We start from the raw sequence: 27328 nt of genomic DNA, 5'->3' as shown, positions 1-27328 counted from the left end.
ATGGACTCTCCTGGTGGATGAAAAAAAATCATTTTCAAAACAGAAGGCTTGGATCTTAAATTTGCTTTCTCAAGCAAAATAAGTAATATTCTTGCCACTTGTGTATTTCATTTATCTGTCTTCCAGAACTCTTGAAGCTTTGTTTAGTGGTTTAAGAAACTTTACAGTTAGCACTGAAAGTGACATTTGTTGTAATTATTCTCTCCTTCAAAGGAAAGGAAAAGTTTCTTGGGGCCTTTTTTATGAGACAACTCACAACTCAGTTCTACATTATTATGTATCAACTTATACCTACCTGATTTCCTGTTATGTTGGAGGACAACATTTTCAGTGATAGTAAAAATTGTAATATATAACTAGCTCATTTTTTTCTCACATAGATATATCAGATCCATATTTTTCAACCTTGGCAAAAAAAAATATATTTTTATTTTCAAATTTAAACATTTTATTGGATTATAGGAAAAAATACAAAAGCAAATAGTAAGACCTTGGCAATTTTAAGATGTGTGGTCCGTTTGGAGAATTCTAGGTGTTGGTCCATATTTGTTTACTTATTTGACATTTTGAGGGTTCTTGAAATTTCCTCCAGCTCATAATTAATATCATTGTATTATATCATACATTTCAGGAAAGAGCCTTGGTCTCCATGACCAGAAATATTTAAAAAATGCAAACATTGCTTCTTAAAAAATAAAGTGATCATAAAAAAAGAATACACAGTTAAGCTACTTTCCATAAGAAAAAAATGATTTTTTTCTCTTGAAAAAATTGAAAGAAACTGATAATATCTCTACATTTCTAGCAACAGTACATCTGTGGTTAAGTATACAGACAAGGGACTTACAGAATTAATAGAAATATTTGGGACACCAGATGCAGAATTTATGTTTTACAAACAACCCTTTCACTAGATAGGAAACTAACAAAGTAAACTGCTTTGTTAAAAAACTAGATTCTGTTCATGGGGAAATCTCTGAGATTCAGGAGGATGGAGAAAAGGAATCTATTTTTTCTTTGACTGAGGATTGGAAAATATGAGAAAAAATATTAGAATGTAGCATAAGCAGATTGGTTTGAGGGAAACAGTAGGTTTAGTAGCAAATAAGCTGATTTACTGTAGTTCATTTAATGCATCCAGTAATACTCAACATAATGAATTGTGCAAATAAAATAGGCAATTCTCAGACTGAACTATTCTGTATTTCAAAATATCAATACATAATGCCATAATTTCTAAATCACAGACAAGCCAAATTATATACAATCTGTATCACCTCTGAGAAGCAGAAAACACTCTGCTCCTAGTTAGTAGATATCTTTAATCATTCTCAAAGAAGGCTATCTGGAGTTCTGTATAAAAGTGATTCCTGTACATACTCAATGTTCAAACTGAACTACTGGCTTGCATACAAATTCCTAAACCCATTTAAGACCAAACTCATGACTGTCTTTCACAACCTCCAAAAATCACTTACCAGTTTTGTGGCAAACTGGCACTACAGCTGATGTAAAATCTGTGAAATTTGCAGTGTAGATGGCACCTGTAGTTAGAATAAAGGTGACTGCTTGTCTATCTATCATCTATCTAATATTTGTTATAATTCCTGTAGTTTTGAGGAAAGTAGTACTAGTTCTTGCAAAAGTTAAAAAAAAAAACTATTCTTCACTAGTGATAAACAGTCTGCAGGAATATTCTACCCCAAAGTGTACAATCGTGACTTTTAAAAGAAGTGAACCACTCTGTATCATAAGAAGCAAGAATGACCTTAAGTAAAAAGAATACCACAAATAAATAAAATAACTTCAATAAAACAACTCACTGTTTTAGAGCACCAGCATCTGCAGTACACTGCCTAAGTGTGACATAGATCCTCAGTGTTGATTTTGTGTACTTCTTTGGGATTCTCCTTCTGGATCTTGAGATTAATCAAGCTGTCCTTCTGCTGTTTCTTCTTGGGAAGGAATGGGCGAATAGCAAGATACTCCAGCAGAGCAAGGACACCCAGGAAAGGCAATAACCGCAGCCATTCTGAAACTGAGCACATGCCACAACCATATTATAGAGCAATATTCTGCAGCAACGTATTTCAACTTCATCCTTCATTATCAAGTACTTTTGTTCTAAGAACAGATTACAAACCCATGCAGCAACTATTAAAAGTACTTTCCAGTCTCGCACTAGTCTTATAACTTGTATGTAATTTGCAGTACTAAGTGCAAAACAGTGACACCCAGTAGAACACAAAAAGGCTATGATGACAGGAAGCCTTGCTCTTATGGTCACTCCATGGATTATTTGTAATGTGGATTTATTATTTTGTTAAATCATCCGCTTATTAGTTTTTCCTTCCTAGATAGGTTTACATAATGAGAGAACACGATAGGCTAAAATGTATTGGGGAATTCGGGATTGAATATGTTAAAGAAAATATATCCTAGCATGTTGTGTTAAGCAGACTATCCCATTAACCATACCAATGTTCATTAGTATAAACCACACCAAACCTTCTATTCTGATGTAACATTAATCGGTTTTAATCATCATTACAGCCAGTACATGTTGTCTTATGCCTGATCTGTTGTTTTTTTCTTCCCCAATTTACAGAGGGAGAGACTGGAGGGGAAGGGATTACAAGAGAGTAAACTACACAGTGGGGAATACACTGGTATGTTTTCATAGCATGCTCGTGGCTGTTGGAACCAGTGCATTGCTTTCAATGTGTATTCCCCATTGTGTGCATGTTTATTCTCTTGTAATCTCTTCCTCTCCAATGAATGTATACAAACATTATTTCCCTTCTTGTTAATTCTCCCAGTGCCACAATTAGCATTCCAAAGGACATGGGGAGTGGTTAGGAGAAAACAAAACTGAATGTGTGAAACAGATTAATCTGTTATTTTTGAGCCAGAAAGCACAATTTTGGTCACATAATTTTCTACCATACAAACTGCTTTGCTTAATGACAAAGGTGCTAGTCCCAACTGTGGGATTAACACCTTTGTCCCACTAAACAAGGACTACATGTACCTCTAATACAGCATTTTGAATGGAGACAGATATTTCCCTCTGTCAAGCAGTCATATATCTTCTGCAGAGAACAGATACAAATTGCAGAGTGATAGCACCAATTTTAGTACACCAATATAAAAAGCAGAGTCATTTGGGGAATGATATGGTACACTGCAGAATAATTCTTTGGAACAGAAACAGGAAATGAGAGCAGGAAGATATAACTATAACACAATGCAATGCCAAATCTAGCAAGTTTTTTCCTGCTTCTTCATCTTGCATCCAAATTAAGTAGAAATCAATTTTTGCATTTTCTGCTGAAGCCCAACATTAATAAACAAGGAAGAAGTAAGAAAGATGATGATTTATGTCCTCACAAAAATCATCATAATGACGGGATCCCCAATTATAACTTTAAAAAAGGCAACTATGATCTTATAGACAACAATCTCTCATCCCTTGATTGGCAATCTCTATTCACCGGATGCAATACTGTCGAAGACCATTACAATATATTTTTACTTGAAGTCAAAAGAGTCATCAAACTATATGTACCATTAACAACTCCCAAAACCAGAAAAAAACAAATTACCCAAAACAATAAGGAAGCTCCAATCCAAAAAGAAATCACTTTGGCGGAAAAACAAATTTGGCCATGTTGCCAACTTTAAAAGCCGATATAAAAATTTATGCCACCAGATAAAGACTGAATGAACCAATTATCACATTAAACAAGAGGAAAATCTACACACAAATTCCACCTGTGCTTTCTACAATTTTGTAAACAACAAGCTTAAAGACTTGAGGTCCATCCCACCCCTAAAAGGACCTAATGGTAAAGACTGTAATGATGAAACCATTAAAGCCAACCTCTTTAACACATTCTTTGGCTCAGTCTTTGTAAACAGCAATGGATCATGCCCAATAATTCCTAGTTGAACCACTTACAACTACAACAATCTAATACATATCGATTTTACAGAAGATAATGTTGAAAAAGCACTATGCAATCTAAAACCATCTCTATCTATTGGACTGGATGGACTATATGCCTACTTCTTAAAAAAACTATCCACTGCCATAGCAGAACCTCTAAGCATAATCTTTGAAAAATCTTTCAGGACCAGCTCCTTGCCAAACCTATGGTCACTAGCCACGGTCATCCCCATCTTCAAAAAGGGAGACCCCAGCCTAGTTGAAAATTACAGACCAATCTCTTTATTTTGCATCACCTGTAAAGTCATGGAATCAATTAATATCCTCCACTGAGACAAACAACCTACTCTCTAACAAGCAATTTGGTTTCAGAAAAAAAAAACTATCCTGTAATCTGCAACTGCTACACTGCAAAAACATATGGACTACACAACTCGATCAAGGAAAAGCAATAGATGCTTATTTACATAGACTTCTGTAAAGACTTTGATTCAGTGGTACATGACAAACTACTTCTAAAACTAAAACCTTATGGTATCTCCAGACACCTGCATCACTGGATAGCTGCATTCCTGTTGAACAGGCAACAATAGTCAAAATAGGGAGCGCCCTATCAAATCCTGTATCTGTCAACAGTGGTGTCCCCCAAGGCAGCGTTCTAGGACCAACTCTCTTTATACTCTACATAAAGATTTCTGTGGTCATATTAAGAGCAACTGCTTTCTTTTCACTGATGATGTACAGCTATTCAACACCACTGACAATACTGCTAGCCTTCAAAAAGACCTCAACTATGTGTCAGAATGGTCAAACAAGTGGCAACTTCAAATTTAAACAAACAAATGCTCTGTTTTACATATTGGCAAAAAAATATATATCAGAAAATAAAATACAAGCTGAATAGTCAAGACCTTGTTGATGACCCCCACTATGTCAAGGACCTTGGAATACTCATCTCTAATGATCTAAGTGCTAGAGCCCACTGTAACTACATAGCCAAAAAGGCATTAAGTGTTGTTAACCTAATCCTGCGTAGCTTTTTCTCCGGTAATATCGCACCACTAACTACAGCATACAAAACATTTGCTAGACCAATACTTGAATACAGCTCATCAGTCTGGAATCCACACTACATATCTGATATTAATACAGTCGAGAAAGTCCAAAGTGTAGTACATAAAATGATCTACTGCAATGTCCTACATGTCAATGAATACTTCAGCTTCAACCACAACAATACAAGAGCACACAATAGATACAAACTCAAGGTTAACCGCACCAAACTTGATTGCAGGAAATACGACTTCAGCAACAGTCCTCAACGTCTGGAATACTCTACCTGACTCTGTGGTTTTTTTCCCCAAACCCCAAAAACTTTAACTTTAGACTGTCTACTATTGACCTCATCCCTTTCCTAAGAAGTCTGTAGGGAGCATGCATAAGCACACCAACGTGCCTATGTACCTGTCCTAATGTATCTTTTTATTCGCATGCATTTCATGTATTCATAACTATGTTTATACTTATACCTGTTATCTAAAACTTGCTTGACAAAACAAACAAACAAACAAACAAATAAATAAATAAAAATATAAAAACAGATAATCAAGTTGGTTTGTCACACAAACACACTCTATGTAGGAGAGGTCTTCAAACTTAGCAAGTTTAAGACTTGTGGACTTCAACTCCCAGAATTCCTCTTCCAGTCATGTTAGCTCAGGAATTCTGGGAGTTGAAGTCCACAAGTCTTAAACTTGCCAAGTTTGAAGACCCTTGCTATATAGTAGTATGTCAAAAGAAGATGCAGGATATTCTTCCAAGTTGTATTTTGCTGCTGTTTTCCTTTAGTGCATGTAACACATCATTAGGCTAAAAACAGACCAAATAGTTTGTGATTTAGCATATTTTTTGTTTCATTACTTTAATATGTAAACAAAATGGGGGGGAAAGCAAAGGGGAGACTCATAAAAACAACAGAAAGAAGAAAAGAAACAAAAGCACGTCACATTTCACATAATAAATCATTCCACTTAAATTTTAAACATATCATTACATCCTAACCTCACATTTTTTCCAACACATTGATAAAAAGCAAGTTAATAAATAGAAAGGGAACATAGTATCTTTCCAATAACGTCTTTTTCATTCTTGTTCAATAATCTATAATTCTTTATATAAAAATACATTCCACGTTTTTGGCATGATTTAAAAGGTTTACTTCTTTAAACCATAACAATCTTCCAAAAACTCATTTACTGATTATAAAACCAAAACTGGGCTATAATGAGTCAAGCCTGTATCGTTAAAATGTCCCCTGAGCCATTTACACCAACATAATGAGGTTGACAGTGAAATCTTTTAAAACATTATCAAGTAAAATTTAAAAATTATTTTGTTGAATTTGTCAGATTTAACAGTGGTGCTTTCTAATGGAACGCGGTGGCTCAGTGGCAAAGATGCTGAGCATGTTGATCAGAAGGTCGGCAGTTCAGCGGTTCGAATCCTTAGGGCCGCATAATGGAGTGAGCTCCTATTACTTGTTCCAGCTTCTGCCAGCCTAGCAGTTTGAAAGCACGTAAAAAATGTAAGTAGAAAAATAGGGACCACTTTGGTGGGAAGTTAACAGTGCTCCGTGTGCTTTGGTGTTTAGTCATGCTGGCCACATGGCCACGGAGATGTCTTTGGACAGAGCTGGCTCTTCAGCTTAGAAACGGAGATGAGCACTGCCCCCTAGAGATGGAAATGACTAGCATGCATTTGTGGGGGAAGAACCTTTACTTTTACCTTATGGTGCTTTCTGAGTTGATTGTTTTCTTACAGACATTTCATTACCCAACTAAGTTCTTACAGACATTTCATTACCCAACTGTTCACTGATGACATCTAGTTGAGTAATGAAAGGTTTGCAAGAAAACAACCAAGTTTAAAGAGCACCAGAGGACCCCACAATTTCATTTTAGCTTGGCATCATGAGTTTCCACAGGTAGAGCAGCAAATGACTGAGCAGGTCACAATATCATAATGCACAATATCTTTTGTACTTGCATCACGATTCAGAAATGCATACTTCGACTTCGATTCTATGGAGATTCTCAGTCATCCAGGTCATGGTTGTCCCAAAGGTGCTTTTTTCAAGAGGCAACTGGACTTTCTGGTTTTTCTTTGAAGACGTTTTGCTTCTCATTCTTCAGCTCTGGCTCTTCAGCTTCTTCAGAGCTGAAGAAGCTTCTTGGATGAGAAGCGAAACGTCTTCAAAGAAAAACCAGAAAGTCCAGTTGCCTCTTGAAAAAAAGCACCTTTGGGACATACTTGGACTTGTATTAGGAAAATTGCCACAGATACCCATGCTTGGCCCGTTGTATAAATTTCACCTCCCTATTCATTTTTATCAAAAAGCTTTGCCTCTGATCCTTACCGTGCTCATTTGATACATTTCTTCAGTCGATCGGCGAATCACTGATGAGCCTCCTCTGAGTATGACGTTTGAACTGACTGCTACATTCACTCTCTCTTTCTCCCTTGTCCTTTCATTATTTGCTATCCGGTTGCAAAGGTAGGAAAAAGCTAAAGAAGGCAATAGCTGTTACTATGTCAGTCCGCTGGGTCACCGGAGGGTGGGGGCTGAGCTCAGGATTTCCTCCAAGGATTTCCTTGCGCGGAAATGCAGAAAAAAAGCAAGCCGGGGCAATTCTTACTGCAGGACAATTACAGACACCCCCACCCCACCTCCACGGAGCCCCACAGCAGCGCCGTTGAACTAGATGCCCTTCGGCGGGCGGGCAGGGAGGCAGGACCGTTATTTCTCTCAGAGCAGCTCGGGACGTTTAATGGGTCAGTGCCGCTATCCTCGCCTTTTGTAACCAACACTCCGAGAGGGCCGCGGGATGCCCTCAAGGGGAATTTAGAAGCCAGTTGCAAAGGTTCACCTACAGCCCCTTCAGCCGTGTACCAGGGTTTAGGAAACCAGAAAGACTAATTTCGTGTAACGTGGGAAGTCCAGGCCAAACAAACCCTGAGGCTGTTCAGCGAGATGAGTAAGTCCAGTCCGCCACATGCTGTTCCTGAAGATGAACATGGAAAGCAACCCTATAATCTTGTGAACGCCCGATGAGAATGCAACCAATTTGCTTTTCTGAGATATATAAATCCTTTCCCACCCTAGATTTCCTTCCCCCAAATCCACAGATCTATGTTGCTATGGAGATTCTTAGCTATCCAGGTCATGTTGTCCCAAAAGCGCTTTTCCAAAAGGCAAAACTGAACTTTCTCGGTTGTTTTCTTTAAAATGTTTAGCTTCTCATCCTGGATACAAAACTAGTTGCCTTTTGAAAAAGCACCTTTGAAACCACAGATCTGTGTATGATTTTACCATAAACCCTACCTGGAGCTCTGAATTAGAGGAGTCTGTCTTAAACCAGGAACAAAATGGGGCAGATGTCATTTTAGAAGTGCAGGTTTATCTAACCCAAAAATCAAAATACCAAAACGGAGTGTGAAGTCAGGAGGACTTAATTCCAATATGCATAAGTATAAAGCACCTAAGTATGACTTCTCTGATTTCATTGAGATTTGTTCTAAGATTAGCATAGGGCTTCAGCTAGATCAGGGGTCCCCAAACTTGGCAACTTTAAGACTTGTGGACTTCAACTCCCAGAATTTCCCAGCCAGCATAGCCCTCAGTTTTTTGAGGTTATTCTCAAGAAAATATATTTAGGAACATTAGTTGTGTCAGAGGTGTTGATATAATCTTTTTTATTTTAAAAAATAGCAAAGAATGTGAACTAAAGTAGACAATTACCATGTGCAGATGAATACCTCTACCAATATTGTTCAGAATTTTTTGCCTTGTCTGTTCTAATATCTTAAATATTGCATGAAAATAGAATTTATTAAAAGAAAGATTTAGTTTTGGTGATCCACACTAAAATTTTGTGCCAAAAAGTCAAGGAAAACCAAATTCTTTTGCTTTTGGAGTATTGTGCAGCTCCTTCATAGCACTTCATGAACCCTGGCACATACTCTGGGCTAATGATTAGAGGATATCATTGATGGTGATATGTTTCCAAAAAAAATTAATGTAAATGTTATCATGTTTTCTTTGTTCATGATATAGTTATGACAAGCAAAGTTAAAGAAATGAAATTATCCCACATCTAGATGTATGATTTCTGTTAAACTGAAACCAAAACTTCTAGTGAAGGGGATCAAATGTTTTTTTTGGAAATCTGTGTGATTCAAATAGAAGACAATTCACATGCAACTTTATTGCTTAAAGAGCACCTATTATTTAGGGACAATACATTGCACATTTTTTATGTCGATAATAGTGTTTGCCTCAACATTCAAAGAGCTCAGTGTTCATTTTTGTTTGGACAAAAAGGCTTATGACTTTTATTTATTTACTAATAAACACATTGAGTTGAGGAACAGTTTAAAAGTTCCAACAAACAGCTAAGTCCTTTCATTTTCTTTTAATTATATTTATCTCTGCCTCAATCTATGATTTAGATAGAGTCTCCAATCTATGGATATTCTAGGAAAATTATTTTTTAATAGATTAGTAATAAATAATACTTTTAATTGGCTTGCCTGGAAATGCCAAGAAACAAGTCTGTGGTTTTATCCTTGAATCTTTGAATCTGAACATAGATTCTTTTTATTGGTTTGTTGCATTTATTTTCTCTGCAATGTCATGTTTTATTGATTAATTCTCCTTGATACAAATGTGGAGGGAGTATCAAAGACTTCTCAAGAAATACAATATACAAATCACAGGACACCATGAGAACCTGTAATGTTCAATATGTAACTCCATTTTTTACTTTTATGTCATAGAGGGCATAGGTTTGGGGGAAAATGGAAAAGAATATGAAGAAGGAGAAAGCTTAGTATTTCCTAGTGTGATTAGATTAATTATTCTTGCAATAGTTCTCTGTGTTACCCTGGTGGAATTTCTTTCCTACCTGCTATGCCTGTGAAAGAGAGAGACCATACTGTGCAGGAGGAAAAATAAGTTCCCATCATGCTTATAAAAACTTTAAAAAATAAAACATAGCTATACAAGGGATATGTATAGAGTATATGTTTACTTATTTACATACATAAACACACACATTTAGAAAGTCACTAGGACTTATTAATTTCTCATCCCAAAGACCTCAATTTTTTTAAAAAATAAAAAGTGCTTTCACTAATAGTGGCATGCTAATTCCTACTTTTAATTGGCTTGCCTAGAAACCTTTGAAGGAGCTTTTAAAAATATGGAGAATACAGAATGCTTCCCTGTTGAAATAATCCTGAAATTGTTCTTGTCAACTATGGGGAAAGTTTTATTGTTACCAATAAACACTCAAGACAAAAACAAAAACTCTCTCACAGTTAAGCCCAACTTTGGTTGACTTCCATAAACAGGGGCTTTTGGCCATATTACAGAAATCAGGCCCAAGGCCTGGAGGGACCCAGTGTTAGTGGGAAAAGGCCAATGGGGCTCAAGGGGCAGGAAACACAGAGCATGGGGCATGTTGTTTGGACATGTGGTGAAGTGTCCAGAAAAAATATATAAGCATCACTGTATGCATCACATGCTAGAGGATATAATGGATAGTGGAGATCTATTTTATATTCTTTCTTCTAGTAAATAAGTGCTTGTGATTGATCATGCCTTCTGTGGAAGCTGTTTTGTTTGGGCAAAACTTCCAAATGTGTGTGCACTCCAAAAGTTGGGGTTAAAGCAAAGGTGTCCTCTTATTTTGATATTAATTCTTGTAGGATCTTGGAAAAGGAATTTACATTTTATGTGACTATACAATGTCTAAGATTTGTTTTGATTTCAGGCCATTTCTTCAACAGAACAAATAGTTGGTATAACAGCTCAATCTAGCATCATTTGCTGTTTCCTTATTTGTTTGCCTGGATCCTTTGGAGCAACTGATATTTTCCAGAACATACAGCTTAATATATGTAAAATATGGACCATCACCACCTAATGTTACTCTTGCACATGGGAATCTGAACTTAACTATGTACAAGATGTACAGGTAGATTAGATACACAGGCCAAGAACTGGAAAATATGGGGGAAAGCATTATATTATTTAAAGTTCAGAGTGCTATACTGTTCATGTACCATGAACTAATTTGCTTAAGGGAAGAAGTGATTTAGTAGCAAATAAGTTAATTACTATAGTTTATTTAATACAGCCAGTTATTACTCAACATCATGAATTTTGCAAATAAAATGGGCAGTTCTCAAACTGAACTATTCTGCATTTCAAAATATCAATACATAATGCCATAATTTTTAAACCACACAGACAAGACAATTATATACAATCTGTATCACTTCTGAAAACACTCTGCTCCTAGTTTGTGGATCTCTTTAATTGTTCCCAAAGAAAGTGATTCCTGTACACACTCAATGTTCAAAGTGCTGGCTTGTATGCCCACTTAAGACCAAAATCATTACCATCTTTGACAACCCCCCAAAATTCCCAGTTTTGGGCAATCTAGGCGTACAACTGATTTAAAATCTGTTAAATCTGTAGTGTTGATACAATGTAGTTAGAATAGAGGTGTCTGTCTGTCTGTTTGTCTATCTATCAATCATCTATTTAATATTTGTTACAATTCCTGCACTTCTGGAAAAATAATTCTGCTATGATTACAAAGCATAGATATAGTACATTTTTGTTGTATAAAACACATTACTAAATATCTAGCACAAAATATAAATTTAATATAATCTAAAAATATACTAAAATGTAACCCTGTGATTATTATAAGACTGAAAGTCCGACATATACATATACAAGTGGACTTCCCTTCAGTCACAGCATATTTAAGAGTTTGTTAGATTTCTTTTTTCCTTAGTATTAAAGGGCCCACATTATCTCCCGTTGACTCGTTGTGTTTGTTGTGAGAGCCATCACAGACAGGGAACTGAAACAAAAACAAACAGAGAAAAAGTAGGTGACCTGGAATGTTAATGGTTTTAGGACTATAATTGAGATTGAGGGACAGGTTACCCTCAAATACATTAATAAACACAATACAAACTCAGATGAGGTTGGTAGGCTAGTGTGGGTAATAAATCACCAAGGAGAAGTATCCAAAATGTAAACTGAAATCTAAATGACTCTCTTGGTGCTTTAAATTATATACTATGTTTATTTATCACCAATACTAAGAGCCATTGAACAAGTTGAGTATCTAATGTGTATTTTTAAAAACAATGGCTTAAACAGGAGTAAGCAGTGATTAGAAATGAATAGCTACAAAAATATTCTGTCCAAAATCTATTCCTATTTATGTAGTTTAACCTCAACAATTGACTTGGCATATATTAAGGTACAAAAGTGTGGTTTAGAAATCACAATAGCCTTGGTTTAAAACATCTACATTACTAAACCACATTACTTTGAGATTTCAATTGGTATTGGCTGACTTTTCTTATTCATGTGGTGGCAATAAAATTGTATTAAATGTTATATACAATATACAGAGGATTCTGCTTAGTGTAATCCACAAATTAAAAGAATTGAGTCATAGTTGCCTATTTGTAAATGTCAAATCATAAATTACAACACCATAATATTATTTGGCTCTATAGCCAAATTCAGTTATGGTTTATGATCAGTTAGCATAACAAGACATGATTTGTAACAGTTGTCCTAATGATGGAATGGCATGCTATCCTTAATTAGTTAAATAAAATGGACAAATCATAGCTGTTGTTCTTCTCCAGCAAATTCATCCTTGCAGTTCCGCAACGTGTCAGAAACTAAATGAAAGCAAAGAGCTTTAAAATCATGGTGAACACATATGAATTTGCCAAACTACCAGGGCCAAGTTAGATGTCCATGCAATTTATATGTTCACAAAACATGTATAAAGCTCTCAGGCATTACTTTTCCAATGATCCTGGAAGACTATGGACAAAAATGTTTTTCTAGCTACTGAATAGATTAAAAAATGCAGGTATTTAATATTAGTATTAATTCTTCACTGATGATATGCACCAAGACAAATTCCCTGTGTGTGTCCAATCACACTTGGCCAATAAAGTATTCTGTTCTGTTCAATTCCATTCTATTATTAAAAGTTTGTAGAGCATTCTGCCCTCAAGTGCACAATCGTGACTTTTAAAAGAAGCGAACCACTCTATATCATAAGAGACAAGAATGATCTTAAGTAAAAAGAGTATAGCAAATTCAATAAAACTCACTGTTTTAGAGCGCCAGCATCTGCAGTACACTGCCTTAGTGTGACATAGATCCTCAATGTTGATTTCGTTTACTACTTTGGGATTCTCCTTCTGGATCTTGAGATTAATCAAGCTGTCCTTCTGCTGTTTCTTCTTGGGAAGGAATGGGCGAATAGCAAGATATCCCAGCAGAGCAAGGACACCCAGGAAAGGCAATAACCGCAGCCATTCTGAAACTGAGCACATGCCACAAGCATGTTATAGAGCAATATTCTGCAGCAAACCTTATACAAACATATACAAACATTAATTCCCTTCTTGTTAATTATCCCAGGGCCAGGACTAGCATTCTAAAGGATTGGGAATGGTTAGGAGAAAAAAAAACAATGTGTGAAACACATTAATCTTGTCCGTTTTCAGCCAGATAGTACACTTTCAGTCCCATAATTTTGTACTATGCAAACTGCTTTGCTTAATGACAAAGGTGCTGGTCCCAATTGCGGTCACTAAAGAATGACATCTAATACAGTGTCTTGAATGGGGACAGATATCCCCCTCTGCCAGGCAGCCACATATCCTCTGCAGAGAATAGATAAAAATTGCAGAATGATATCACCAATTTTAATATAAAAAGCAGTCATTTTGGGATGATATGGTACAGTAGAATTCTTTGGAACAGAAATAGGAAATGAGGGCAGGAAAGTATAACTAAGAGCACAATGCAATGCCAAATGTAACAAGTCTTTCTTGCTTCTTCATCTTGCATCCAAATGAAGTGGAAATCAATTTTACACTTTCTGCTGAAGGCCAACATTAACAAGGAACAAGTAGAAAGGAAAATATAAAAACAGATAATTGAAATTGGTTTGTCATACAAAGACACTCTATATGCTGAAAGAAGATCCAACATGTCCTTTCAAATTGAATTTTGTGCTACTTTCCTTTGGTTCCCCATAACACAATGGATTAGGTTAAAAAAAGGAGCAAATAGTTCATGGTTCAACATATTTTTTGTTTCATTGATGTAATACTTAAATAAATGGGGGGGGGAGCAAAAGGGGTGGGAATCACAAAGACAGACCAGAAAGAAGGTTTTGACATGATTTAAATGTAGGTTTAGTCTTTTAAACCATAACATTTTTCCTTTCATGTCCTAATGTTTTCCAAAATGTATCTTAACTGCAGTTTTTACTGCAGAAAATACAATAGAACTATGGCTAAAAAGGGTACCAAGATGCTGCCATGGTATCAGAGAGTCAAATAACAGTTTTCTAAATGAGTTCAACATTGTTTCTCTTTATGATTTTTACTCTGTGGAGAAATTAATGTAAAACTACAAGCTCAAAGACAAAGCTGAAGTCAAAACAGTTGAAACCCCTATCAATTACTGTCTTGAAACTTTTATTGTTACCCAAAAATCTGTTATGCTAAGTAACTGAACAATGCTCTTTGAGTAATAGCCTTCCATAGAAGCATCATTTTACCTCACGACCAATTTGCTAGGCTAACATAAGAAAACACTAAAGGGTGGAGGGGCAGGAATTCAGGGAGGGATGGGCTTCTCCATCTACTGTAACTGTACCAGCAACAAATATCTAGCCTGATGCAAGAGCACACATGAATGGAACAGGAAGAGGCATAACATTATGGGCCTGAAGGTGACCTTCCCTGTGAAATTGCTACAGGAAAGTCTTCTGTTCACAAATTGATAGATAAAATTTCCAAAGTCAAGAAAGGCAGGCTGAACAATATTCCTTTTCTCTCAAAGCATTTTATCCTGTACCCCATGTTGGCCTTTCAACTGTGTAGAGTCTACAGAGTCAGTACACTCATTTGAGTGAAGCTTACTTATCTCTCCAAACCTCTGAATTTATTAGGCAGGTCAGCCTAGGAACAACAGTTCATAGCTGGAAGCAAGATTTTAAAAAATGAAATAAAAGCAGATACAAGAGATACATTAAGAAAACTAACGCTTGTTAGACTTTTAAAATAAGTTTCATCTGTTGACTAAATTAACTAATTTTTTGAGTTTGTACAATTAAGTCAACTGATTACACACAATAACCAAAATTACCAAGGTTAAAATAGCCAAAGTTATTCTGTTGTGCTTATACAGCTACTGGATTTTGGTAGACCTACTTTGGCATGTTGTGTACATCTAACCAGTAGTTTTAAGAGAGGAAAAACAAGATTAACATGCCATTTGGCAAACACATTTATCTCACGTGGAATCAGGAAAATTGATCATGCTCAGGCATGAAAGAGAAGTGATCCTTCCTTTATTAACACAAGAAAAAGAATAAGTGCTTGTGTTACTTTCTCAAGAATAAGTTCACATACCTTTCCTCTCCAGCTACTTCACAAGGTTTATAGTACTGATCTCGTCTCCAACATGGATATTCAATTATATGCTATGATTAACATAGGTTGAAGTGCGCTGATGATGTTACCTAGTTTGGTAGTGAAATGTCTGCAAGAAAACTACCAAGCTCAGAGAGCACGGACACCACAGTTCAATCCTGAGCTACAAATATTCTTTTATCAGTGTCGTATCTATACCCCATAATTGGTAGGGTTTCCTGCCTGAGCAGGACTAGAGACCGCCAAGGTCCCTTCTAACTCTGCTTTTCTATTGGCCTCATTGGCAAGCCAGTCATGAGATTTTTTCTTTTTCTTTACAAAGAATAAGCCAGCCCTAAGCGAACCACCACGTGCGAACCCAAGTTACATTCTCTCTGCTGGAAGACCAACCAGTCAGCGTTGCATGTTTCCCGGCCCTGGAACCAAACCAGCCAAGGGAGGAGCCGCAGAAAGGCTGCGTGCCCGTCTCGGAGGGAGCCTCACGTGGAGGGGGATACTGGGAACTGTAGTCCAAGAAAGCTGCAGGACGCGGGCGGAGGAGGCTGCCCGACTGAAGGCTCCCCATTGAATCCGACGGAGTTGATTTCCGAATCGACTTGAATTGTGCAAGCGTCCATTCCCTGAAGCCGAGCGGAGAGCGAACGCCCCCCACCCCCGTGCCCTCCCATCCCAGACAACCCGGCGCTGCCCCCGCCTAACCTGTCAGCCTCAGGAAGCCGCCGACGCTCTCCGGCAGCGGCAGGCGCTTGAGGTAAGCCGGCAGCTGCACTTTGACGATGCGGGCCAAGCTGTCCAGCACCATGGCGCCGGGCGAGGGTTCGGCGGGGCGGGGCGGGACGCCGCTGGGCTACCTCCGGCTCCCGCGGCGGACTTCCATGCCAGCCTCGGACTTCGCCCTCCTTGCCCCGCCCAGAAGCAGTGGCGCTCCCGGCCACGGAGCATGCGCGTCACCGGTGGAGGGGGGGCGGGGGCGCAGGAGCGGACTACTGAGGGAGGAGGGCGGCGCCGGACCAGAAAGCTGAGGCTGGATCGGTCGCCGCCTGCCCGCCCTCCCGCGAAGGAGTGTCCCTAATGTAAGCACAGTCTGTACCTGACAAGACTTGGTACACAATACACATGCCTGGAGGCCCTTTTTCACCCCAGCTAAGAAGCTAGTGGTAACTTGGCGTTAAAGATCAGCTTCTGCCTCTTCCTTTGGAAGGAGGACAACTGTTTTGTCTACTAAGGCAGGGGTCTCCAACCTTGGCAACTTTAAGACTTGTGGACTTCAACTCCCAGAGTTCCTCAGCCAGCTAAGCTGGCTGAGGAACTCTGGGAGTTGAAGTCCACAAGTCTTAAAGTCCAAGGTTGAGACCCCTATATAAGGGTTAAACTCAAATCTGAATTCTCAGAAGGGATAATTCTGAGTATCCTACTATAAAATATTATTAGCGGATATTACACATATGCATAAACAAGCTATACTGTTCTCAAAACAATGACATGCCCACGGGGACATCATCAAGCAAATGATCGGGCGTAGCGAAGACTTTCGCCTTTAAGGGCGCCTTTGTTCACGTCGGTAAATCTGAGGAATCGCACGTCCGCAATTCCTCCAGCCCCCTTCGCTCCACCGAATGAGCGCGCGGCCTCTTCTTCCTCGACGGGTCGGGAGACCTCCGCCGATCGAAAGAGGCGGCGCCGTTGACGTCGCGGGCTGGTGTTCGGGGCGGGCGGGAGGGCGCCCCTCTCTGTTTACGGAGGAAGGAGCACAACGCAGGCGGCGAGCGAGTGTGGCTCCATCCCCCACCCGCACCGACCCGCTCTCCCCGCGCAGAAGGCAGGATGGCGCTGAAACGCATCGACAAGGTGAGCGGGGCCCCCGACGCGGCCTCGGCTGAGCCGCCGGGAGGAGGAAGCGGTCGGGAGGGGAGGCTTCCAGCACCTTCCTTGCGGCGGGGCGGTTCAGCCGGGCCCACTCGGAGCGTTACGAGAGGTTGGATTCCCGGCTCCCCGTTACGGGAAGTTGGATTCCTCGGGCCCGGTGAGGAGTGGCGGCGGTGGAAGCTGCCGGGACGGGCCTTTGGGGATCGCGAGGTGTCCGGAGCCGATTCGGCCTCCGCCAGCCTCTCTCCCGGCCTTCATTGCAGTGACAAAGCCGCCCGTTTCCGTAGCTCACCTCCCGGGCCCCGATCCCCGATCCTGTTCACTCAGGGAGGCCTTGAAAAGTTACCCGCACCGCCCGGTGTGTTTGTGGGTCCGTGTGTGTGCCGTGTGTGTGTGTGTTGTGGCGTCTGCCTCCCCTCCGCCGTGGGTTTCTCTGCTCTGGCCGGGACCTTCTTCTTTCCCGCATTGTAAGATGGCGGCGGGCTTGCCACTTCAGGCGCTCCCCGGGATCCCTTTCTCTCTCCCTCTCCCCTCGCCAGCTTTCAGCAAGAACACGGCTGACACCCGCCCCTCGTCTCCGTCCTCGGCCGCCTCCGTGGCAGCTGCCGATCGGCCTGGCCTCCACCGCGGCCCCGGCCGGAGCCCTTTTTGGTTAAATAGATAACAGCAGCCAAACAGGACAGGTGATGGCCTCAACGGATAGCTAAGACCGAAGAAAGAAGAACTCTTGCATTACATCAGTGGTCTCCAACCTTGGCAACTTTAAGACTTGTGGACTTCAATTCCCAGAGTTCCTCAGCCAGCTGGCTGAGGAACTCTGGGAATTGAAGTCCACAAGTCTTAAAGTTGCCAAGGTTGGAACCCCTGCATTACATGATATCCTATCCATCCCAATGTACAGGGCCTGTATGTTGCTCGGAACAGAAGGAGGGCTGAGAAGGGAACTAGGGAGCCCTGACATCCTGGACATAAACTCTTTCAACTCCTTCCCTCCAGATGGCGCTATAGGACAAACAGCTAGAAATGGGATCTCTCTCCCCCCCCCCCACTCTTCCGTAGGCTTAATTCTTGCACTACTGTCTACTGTGCATATATTTACCCATGTAATATGGCTGTAGTATTTATCCTTATGTTCTGCCCCCCTCTTACTGGTATTATGACCATTATGTTCTGTTGCTTTCCATGTTCACTGAGACCTCCTGCACTGGACATAAATTTCTTCGGTGTTTTAACCACACTTGGCCAAATAAAGTATTCAATTCAAAATGCGGAATACTTCCTTGCCTTCTGTCTCCACTCCTGACAATCGGCAGAAGTAGCATCCAGAATGTCGGTTCTTGAACAATCTAGAAGGAGGGTAGAGGAAAGAGCTTAACGTGAACTGAGTATCGGTGGTGAGGAAGTTGGTTCCTATTTTTGAGTTAAAGGCTCATTTGTAGTGGCAGAGGATATGGCTCAGGTAACTTTGTAATGCACCAAGTGCTGTTGATTAGGAGATGGGCAGTAAAATTTATAAATAACAGTTATTGTCATTCCACTAGTTTCATTGGTGATGTAAATTAAAGGTCAGCGTAAGGGTTTGCAAATGGCTAGCATCTTGGAATTGCATATTGATAGGAAACTAAGAGCAATTTCATCAGTAGGCCCACTTCTTTTCTATTCGCTATTGATTTGAGGGGGGTGGGAAACTGAAATATTCAAAGTTTGGTCAATGCTATTACAGTCATTAAACTGTAGCAGTGCTGATGTTGTGGAACAGCCCCCTGTAGAGACCAGACTGGTTCCCTTTTTGTTCCTATTTCAGAAACTCTTGAAGAGCACATTGCTTTGCAGAGCTTTCCCCTGCTGGAAATGTTGCTATCTTTATTTTTAATAATTTCTATTTGTAGTTCATGTTGTATTCTGTATTTTTTTTTATTCTTCCTGTGGATGTTCTAATCTGTGCTTGTTCTGTAAACTGCTGAAAATTTATTTTGATTCCCATACCATATTAGTATGTAAAATATCACTAGTAATCTTATCTTTGCATATTTTGTTACTCTGGCTGCTCTACATGCCATTCTACTGCATCTTTTCCTGCCAATTTTGCTTTATGTGCTAGATTTACTTTCCTAATCTTTGCTTCGGGTAAAATGATGTTGATTGAAATATTGATGCATTTTATCCTGCCTTCAGCCTCAGCCTAGTCATGTTGTGCAGAAAGATGCAGCCATCCATGTATTGAATGGATCCATCTTCCCTTAGCCATTTACAGGTATCCGCAAGGTACATATGATTGTTTAAAATGACAAATGCCATCCCAAAACTGTACTTACAATAGGGGTTCAAAATTGCAACCACCAGGGCGCCTCTGCAGTCGTGACCTGGATTCAATCACTCCTGAAGCATCAGCCATTTTTAATCCTATGATTGCCCTTTTGTTGCCTGCAATTACAACATTAGCGAGTTCTTTTTTCTTCTGGTCACATGATCAATCAAAATCATAATTTTAAATCTTTTTATCATGGGTGATCAGGCCATGTTTGTGATGTATGTGTATCTGTATATGCAAATAAAATATGTATGCAAAGAATAGATAGATATTAACTCTTGAAGGTTCTTGGGCAGTGGCCTGTTTTTTATAGTGTTAATTACTATAATGGTTTCTTTAAGTCCTTGAAAGATGATGGTACTTCTTTATAATTAATGGCAGAATCCAATTCCTAGCAGTAGGAAAAGGAAAGTGATATCTTGCTTGAACAAATTACACCCCTCAGTCATAGATACAAATAAGAACAAATAAAAATACTTGTGGTTATGAGATAAATGGTTAAAGTTCTTTTCACTATGGTAAACAGTATTATGACACTACTAAAAACTGAGGTTATATTCACATTTAGTTGGAACAAGTGCCACTGATTTCAGTAGTTTAAATTTCTGAATAAACCTAAAACTGAAGAAGTCCTAAAGCTTCTGTAGCCAATCAAAATTTTTGGAGACCCCCGAGTAGGTTTAAACAGCCTCAAAAGGCATTCAGATGCCATTTCCTAGTTCCAAAGAGTCATTATGAACTTCAGTGAATAGTGTTATATTTGACAAAAAACAGCACAGTTTAAGAATATATAATTATGTCCAGAGGGTCACTAAATGATCACTCTCTTTTTAAGTAAAGACATGTCCATTATAGCTCTTTTGATTTTAAAACCAAGGCAATCAGATCCTGTGACTGCCATTTTTTGCCTACAGTTCCGTCAGACAATTTCCGAGGCCTGTATGAGCAGCAAGTTGATTTTCCCCCTGGTCACGTGATCAATCAAGACCATGGATTTTACAGCCAGCAGCACATGGTTTGTTTCCCTCATTGCTGCCATGTAGAAAACTAAAGGAATGAGTCTCTTGTTGCTGTTGTCTTTAGGATGGAGTACTATAGTTGCCTTTGTAAGTATTTTAACATTTTCTTTTTCATTGTAGCACTACACTTGTTTATAAGTAGTTCACAAACTGCTGTGTTTATTTGTAATTACTTTGCAAGCTACTATGTAAGTACTATAATTTTTTTTATTACTATTTTTGTTTGTGATTCTGTTGCAATAGCTTGAAGAAATAGTATCCAGCATCAATAGAAAGAAGATTTAACACTTGTAAAGCTCCTTTGTTGTACTGTTCGTTTGCATGTATTGCTTGCAGAAAGATCCTTTTTGTACTGTGCTTGTTCACTTTTGCTTTGAGAATTAGTGTGTACTTCTGTAGATTGCTTTTAGAACAGTTGATGGGCCAGCGGCAGTTCTACCCAGATCCCTACAAATTAACTTCTTACAGCAACGTAAGAACCTGACTGGAGGTGCTGCAATTCTCGCCTTGCCAGAAAGCTGATAAGTGGGTGGCAGCAAGATAACATTATTTAAAATTTCAGTGAATTATAGTTGTGGGTATGCATTGCACAGTAATGGCCCATCCAACTTCAATAGGCCTGTGCTGCTGTGCAAAGCCTAGCTACATGTGCTATAATGAATCACTGGAGGCTTTCAAGGAAAGATTGGACTGCCATCTGTCAGAAATGGTGTAGGGTCTCCTGCTTGGGCAGGGGGGTTGCTCTAGATGACCTACAAGGTCCCTTCCAAGTCTGTCAATCTAAGAGGAACAAGGGGTACTTCTGTGAGCAGCATCTGTGCATAGGCTGAATCTGGACCACCAGTATATTTTATGATCAGAAGAAGTATGGATCTACTTCAGATGTTTCCATAATGGGAGCCATGTAGAAGGAGATTGTAGAGGCATTGTTTCTTCCTCCTCAAAATTACAGGAGCAAAGTCTTTCAGTGAATGGAACTTATATTTACAATCCATTACCTTTGTCCCGGGGATCAGTTTTCTTTTCCTTTGCTGGCTGTTCACAATTTGAACAGAGACCATTAGCCTTGGCAAAATGAGCAATTTCAATAATTTTTTTGAAGGAGTCTGAGAGAACTGCTTTGGTCAGCAATTCAAAAATTGATAGAAGAGTGTATGCTATTAATAGACTATTTGAAGTGATAAAGTAAAGTGTATTTATCTTTTTTCAAGAATTTGAAAGTAGAGCCCTCCTCTCCCTCTTGTATGAGCCCCTTTGGTGGCTGAACAAGCAGCAACAGTTTGTGAGGGAGAGCACTTTCTATCAAAGAGACGGAAAGTTCTAGATGTTGCTGACTCACTCAGCTTTGTAGGTTCCACTCTAAGGGGTCAAATTTGTTAAAAAGATGTAACAGGATGATCTTACTCACTGCGGAGGCTTGCTTGCTTGCTTCTGATAAATCCATCAGCTTTCTGCTGTTTTAGCAAAGTGCCGTGTTGCAAAAGGTGTTCTCTGTCGCTTCTTCCTTTTCTCCGTGACTGCAGTGCAAATATGCTTTTGATAAATAGGGCTAGTCAGATAGTAACAATAAAAAAGGTAAAAAAAATGATAAAAAATGATAAAATTGTAAAAAGTGATTGTTAAAGTCAGATAGTTGTTCAAAATAGATGTTGAATGAAAATGCAAGTTGGATGATAAGGTTTTTTAGGAGGGGCTCATGATGAGGATTGTACTTATGTTGCCATCTTGGAATCCTCCCTCAAATTTCAGAGTATTTTTTCTAAAATCCCCATCTTCCAAGTATCGTACAGGTTTAAGTTTATTTCAAATGCTCATTATATAGGAATCATTGATCAATTTCTTTTACACAGTTAATGGAATTAGTGGAATATGTTATGATGATGTTTAAATCATTTGGAGTCTTCCAAGAGAATGGATTAAACTATAATAAGCAAACAGATATTACATGCCCACAAAGATTCAAACTTTTGGAATGTTGCGGCAAAACCATTCCATTCACTTTACACCTTCGGTTGAAGATTTCTTCTACGATTCCTCTCTCACAGGAAGAGAGGAGAGACAAAGGAACAATTACCATTGAATTAATTATAGTTGTAATAATTATGTTATATAATGGGCATATGTTCTGTTTCAATCTTAGATAATTAGATTGAAAAAAAACAGACTCTTGTCCTCTTAGGCGGAACCCCAGAACAAATTCCAGGAGTGCCTGGTTCTTATGTTGACATGAAATAGATCGTACCAGGGTGGATAAAAAATTGATGATTTTTTTAAGAAACAGATTTTTTTATTTAAATTGGATTTTTTTTGTTTAAATTGGATTTTTTTATTTTTATCAAATTTATTTTAATAAAATGCTTTTGGAGTAAAAATCTATCTAAAGATAGTTTTCTATTTAAGATATATTAATAATTTAGTTTATTCACAAAATGGAGCTTAGTTATGTAGTGTGAGGCTGTATATTCTGCAATATTTACATTTTTGATAAGCTCAATGAATCTAAGCTCTGCAAGCTAAATAGGAAACCTTCATTTTGTTTGCAAATAATAATATTAAAGATTCTAACTACCAGCAAGAATGAGTCCTTACATTAAAAGAGCACCTGTCATTTCAGATCCATCATGGTGGCGCCTGTTAGCGAGCATCTACTCACCTGCTGCCTGCCACATCCTTCACCTTGTTGTGCCCCTGCCGCATCACCAGCCATCCCATTAAAGTAAATGGGACTGTCAGTGAGTCAACAGCGGGTCAGAGGAGGAGCCGCTGTGGGACAGAGGTGACAGTTACTCTTAAAAATTATGATTTAAATCTACTTCATTTAAATCAAATCCACCCTGGATCATATCACTGCTCTTCTCTTCAATGATACTATATAGGCGACCACTATTACTAGATGACCAATGCTGCTGTCAAGATTAACAGCAGAACGTAGTTCAGGTTTCTCATATTAACAAACTAGGATTGCAGCAGCATCAGCAATGTCAGCATAATATAAGTTTAGTTACAATGAGGGAATGAGAAAGTAGCCCAGAACAATGTCTTGATTATTATATAGAATTTAGAGTAAATGCTTTACGATGGTTAGACTTCTTATATTCCTGAGGTTTAACAGGACTATATTCTTAAGTGGTTTAAGAATGCCAATTATTCACTGTGGGTGTTAATTTGACTGAACTATTTCTGTTCAGAAATCTGTGTCAAAAGTATATTTCCTTTTGAGATATATGAAACAGCTATCTGTTAATGAAGGCATTCTGTCACTCCTTCTCAAACTATCTATGATGTAAATAGAGAAAAAGAACCTGCCTAAAATTTTATAGGTCAAATATGATTTTGTAGATGTTAAATATGGAACATGCTTACTCTCTGTGAAGTAAGACAAGCATTTTATTATATTTTATTCGCCATTATATTGTGGAAACATGATGAAACCCTTTGGAAAGTTGTTCAAATATCTCCAACACAGTTTGTACAAATTATATTGAGATATCATGAAATCTTAATGTTGATTGTGGGATTTAGCTTCCAAGTATTAATACTTTAAAGACTGTTCCTTTATTATTAGTTTATAAAAGAGAATGAAATAGAGATCGATAATGGAAATGAAATGATATTAAGAATTGTTTGGTAATACAAATATATTTTTATTTCCAGATGTTCTAAGTAGCGTTTCATAAAATTTGGTTATCTTGTGGAAATCTCTGACTGTATTATAACTATATTAAAAAGAAAACAATGTTTTATCTTTTTTTCCAGCCATTCTTTCATTTTAGTTATCATAGGTAACTTACTGGATTCAGAAATATCATAGCCATCTACAGAAAGTAGGTATGAAGAAATTAGTTGTTGAATTACTTAATTATTTATACTGCATGTATTTTATTTATTCATTCACAGCTGCCTCAAATACTGAGCAGCTTACAACAATTAAAAAAATTATAAAACATTAAAATATTAAAAATATAAAAACCATATGAAAACTATGTAACAGAATCTGCAGCTGAAGTATAAAAAGCAGTCAACAACATCAATATTTTTTATTTTGATTTATATAGTTGCTTATATCAAATACTAAAATAATTCCATTTATTTCTAAAACATATATTCAGGATATGCAGTGTTAAATTTCTTGGGTAGAGAATGATAATTTTGCAACCCAGAAGCCTGCCTTTTAAGATCTTTTGGCCTAATAAACATTAAAATAGCATTATATTTTTATATATTATGTCAATTTTTACTAGTCTAGAGATTCACTGTGGCAGTAATTAATGTATGATCTGTCACAACTAATATGACATAAAACTAGTTCATTTTCCATTGTGATTTTTATGTGTTTACAACAATTTGAGAATCATTTCATCATTTGTCTTGCATAAGAACACAGAACTTCAGATCAATATTCCATTATAAGAGTTATTGAATAATGCTTATTTTGACATCTATAATATATCCTTTATGTGAACAATTCTTTTTCAATGTCTTTCATTTCTTGACAGCTTGCTGAGAAAGTGTGTAGATGAGATCACCGATTCATGCATTTGGCTTGTAATTGCTAGGAAGAAAAGGTGCTAATTTCCCACAGGCTCCAATTTACATTGAAGGCCTCATTTACAGGATAGGGAAGGAGCACATGAGAATCTTGATTTTTGACTTAAGGAATGGGACACGATCTGGGGAGACATTTTCATCACTCCCTTATTATTCATGGATTACTCTTTGTTAACCCTGGAATTTACCAAGACTGTTCCCCATTTCAAACCTGCTAGGATTCGAAAGTAATTTGGGATTTGCCCTTGAAGTTTGGATGCTTGGTGCAACTGAGACTTGTTAACTGCAGCAAAAATGGGCTTGGGTTGGATTGCCTCTTTCTTGTCTCATGATATCCTTCTGGATTTTCCCAAGAGGTTAGGAGTGGGAGACATGGAGTTTTGGTGGTTATCCTCTTCTGGGACTGAAGTTGGGGGAAATCAGTCAGACTGAGGTCCTGCTTTGCAAGATGCCTCACAACGCTGTTCTCTATTCATTTCTTTTTAACATCTACATGAAGCAGCTAGGAGAAGACATCCTTCCATACGTCATGCAATATCAGTGTGCTATTGATACCCAGTTCTATCTCACTCTGTCCACAAGGATACTTTTGAGTTCTGTTCTGGTATATGAAAAACATTAGTGCCTGGATGGGGAAACAAGCTTTGACTTAATTCAACCAAGACTGAGGATCTATGAATTTGGCATATCTGATCCCAGGACTGAAGAGTTTTCATCTTTGGCTCTTGGGAATATCCAGTATACAATTAACAGGTTATCCTAATTCCTGCCTCATATCCCAGATGTATTATAACCAAATCTAGATGTATTATTATAACCTAATCCCTCAAAGACTATCTAGAAGCCCAGAAATCACCAAACCATGTAGTGCCCGCTCCTTGACAAGCTGTTGGGGCCCCCAAATATATGGTTGGTTCTTATCAAATTGGCCTTTGAAAAGACAGTAAGTCTGGTTCCTTTTTCAGTCATTGGGGTCAAGAAATTGGAATTTCACCTGGTGTGTTTTAAGGCAAATTTGCATACCTGATAGTTTTCTAATTTCATATGCTGTTTTTAGCTGTACAGGTTTATTATTGTTTATTTGTTGATTTTATGTCATCCAGTCACATTTGTTGAAACTCTTTCTGTATTCATATCCCAAATAAATAAATGTATATAGTCCTATCAGACAACTGTTTCACATTTTTTATTCAATCCCTTTCATCTCCTAACCTTCTGATGTTTTTCATTCACACGTGCACATAGATATTTACATGTATATTATACTGTATCCACATACACATTTGTGAGTGTAGATGTATGTCAGACATTCAGTCATTGTATTTTACTCATTGACCAAATACATGTATGCATTATTGACATTATACACGTAATACATGCATGTACATACCATATATCTTAAATTAAATAATGGCATTATTATTATTTTAAGTCCTGATAGAAACCATGTATAGATATTTCTCAAAACCATTTACCTCTTATGAAGTCAAAGCATATTGAAGTACATTAAGACTTGGACAGATTTTTTGGAAATTTTAATTAGCTGAATGTAGTATAGATAGGTTAAGATTTTTTCATCTTTTATAACATTAAAGTGCTTCTTCCACGGCAGCTCCATCGATTTCTAGTCTTTGGTTTAACTGGAGCTGAACTCTCCATTATTTCTCTTGGATTTGAAACTGTTGCTAAGTTTGCATAAAAGAGTTATAGCATTCTGAAATATACTGCCTGACTTCCTTATGAGAAGAACCAGACTCTTAGCCAGAACTGGTGGCATTTATAGAACACAGTGGGCCATGAACCATAATTTAAAATCACATGGTTTATAGCACTATGTAAATTGGCCATTGAGTGCCTTTTTCAAATCGGAACATTCTTATATTTCTCCATGCAGTTAACTTAAAAAAAATTTTTTTCAAAAAAAGTTGTCAGTCATGTAACTAAAAATGTTTATGCACACTCTTGCATTCAGATTAATAATCAGTTTTGATTATATGTAATTATATTATAAATATTTTAACTAAGAGAACTAAAGGAATCCAAGATACATAAATATATAAATATTGTTCAAGT

The 27328-nt window shown here is 38.0% G+C and overlaps 1 protein-coding gene and 1 long non-coding RNA gene across 10 annotated transcripts; one reads left to right on the top strand and one right to left on the bottom strand.

Annotated features, from left to right (window-relative positions):
* Nucleotides 1–11117: 11117 nt before the first annotated feature.
* Nucleotides 11118–16421, bottom strand: LOC113415350 (CDGSH iron-sulfur domain-containing protein 2-like). Its single transcript, XM_087962913.1, has 3 exons — nt 16211–16421; nt 13172–13386; nt 11118–11886 (listed from the first exon to the last, which is right to left on the bottom strand). The coding sequence occupies exons 1-3, from the start codon at nt 16311–16313 to the stop codon at nt 11797–11799; spliced, it is 408 nt and encodes a 135-aa protein (XP_087819039.1). The 5' UTR covers nt 16314–16421; the 3' UTR covers nt 11118–11796.
* An 87-nt stretch (nt 16422–16508) lies between these two features.
* Nucleotides 16509–26421, top strand: LOC113415351 (uncharacterized). Of its 9 annotated transcripts, none has more exons than XR_015749184.1 (6): nt 16882–17359; nt 19553–19642; nt 20603–20794; nt 23322–23423; nt 24464–24531; nt 25204–26421. It is a non-coding gene; the product is annotated as an uncharacterized LOC113415351 (long non-coding RNA). The 9 variants fall into 9 exon arrangements; XR_015749177.1 differs by having other exon boundaries at nt 24464–24535; XR_015749178.1 differs by having other exon boundaries at nt 21919–23423; nt 24464–24535.
* The last annotated feature ends 907 nt before the right edge of the window (nt 26422–27328 follow it).

Source organism: Notechis scutatus, chromosome 4 (assembly GCF_049901735.1).
Source record: "Notechis scutatus isolate UNSWTSFEM ecotype Mainland chromosome 4, rNotScu1.2, whole genome shotgun sequence".
NCBI classification, from domain to species: Eukaryota; Metazoa; Chordata; class Lepidosauria; order Squamata; family Elapidae; genus Notechis; species Notechis scutatus.
Note: the sequence above shows the minus strand (reverse complement) of the source record. Positions and strands in the feature narration are given on the sequence as shown.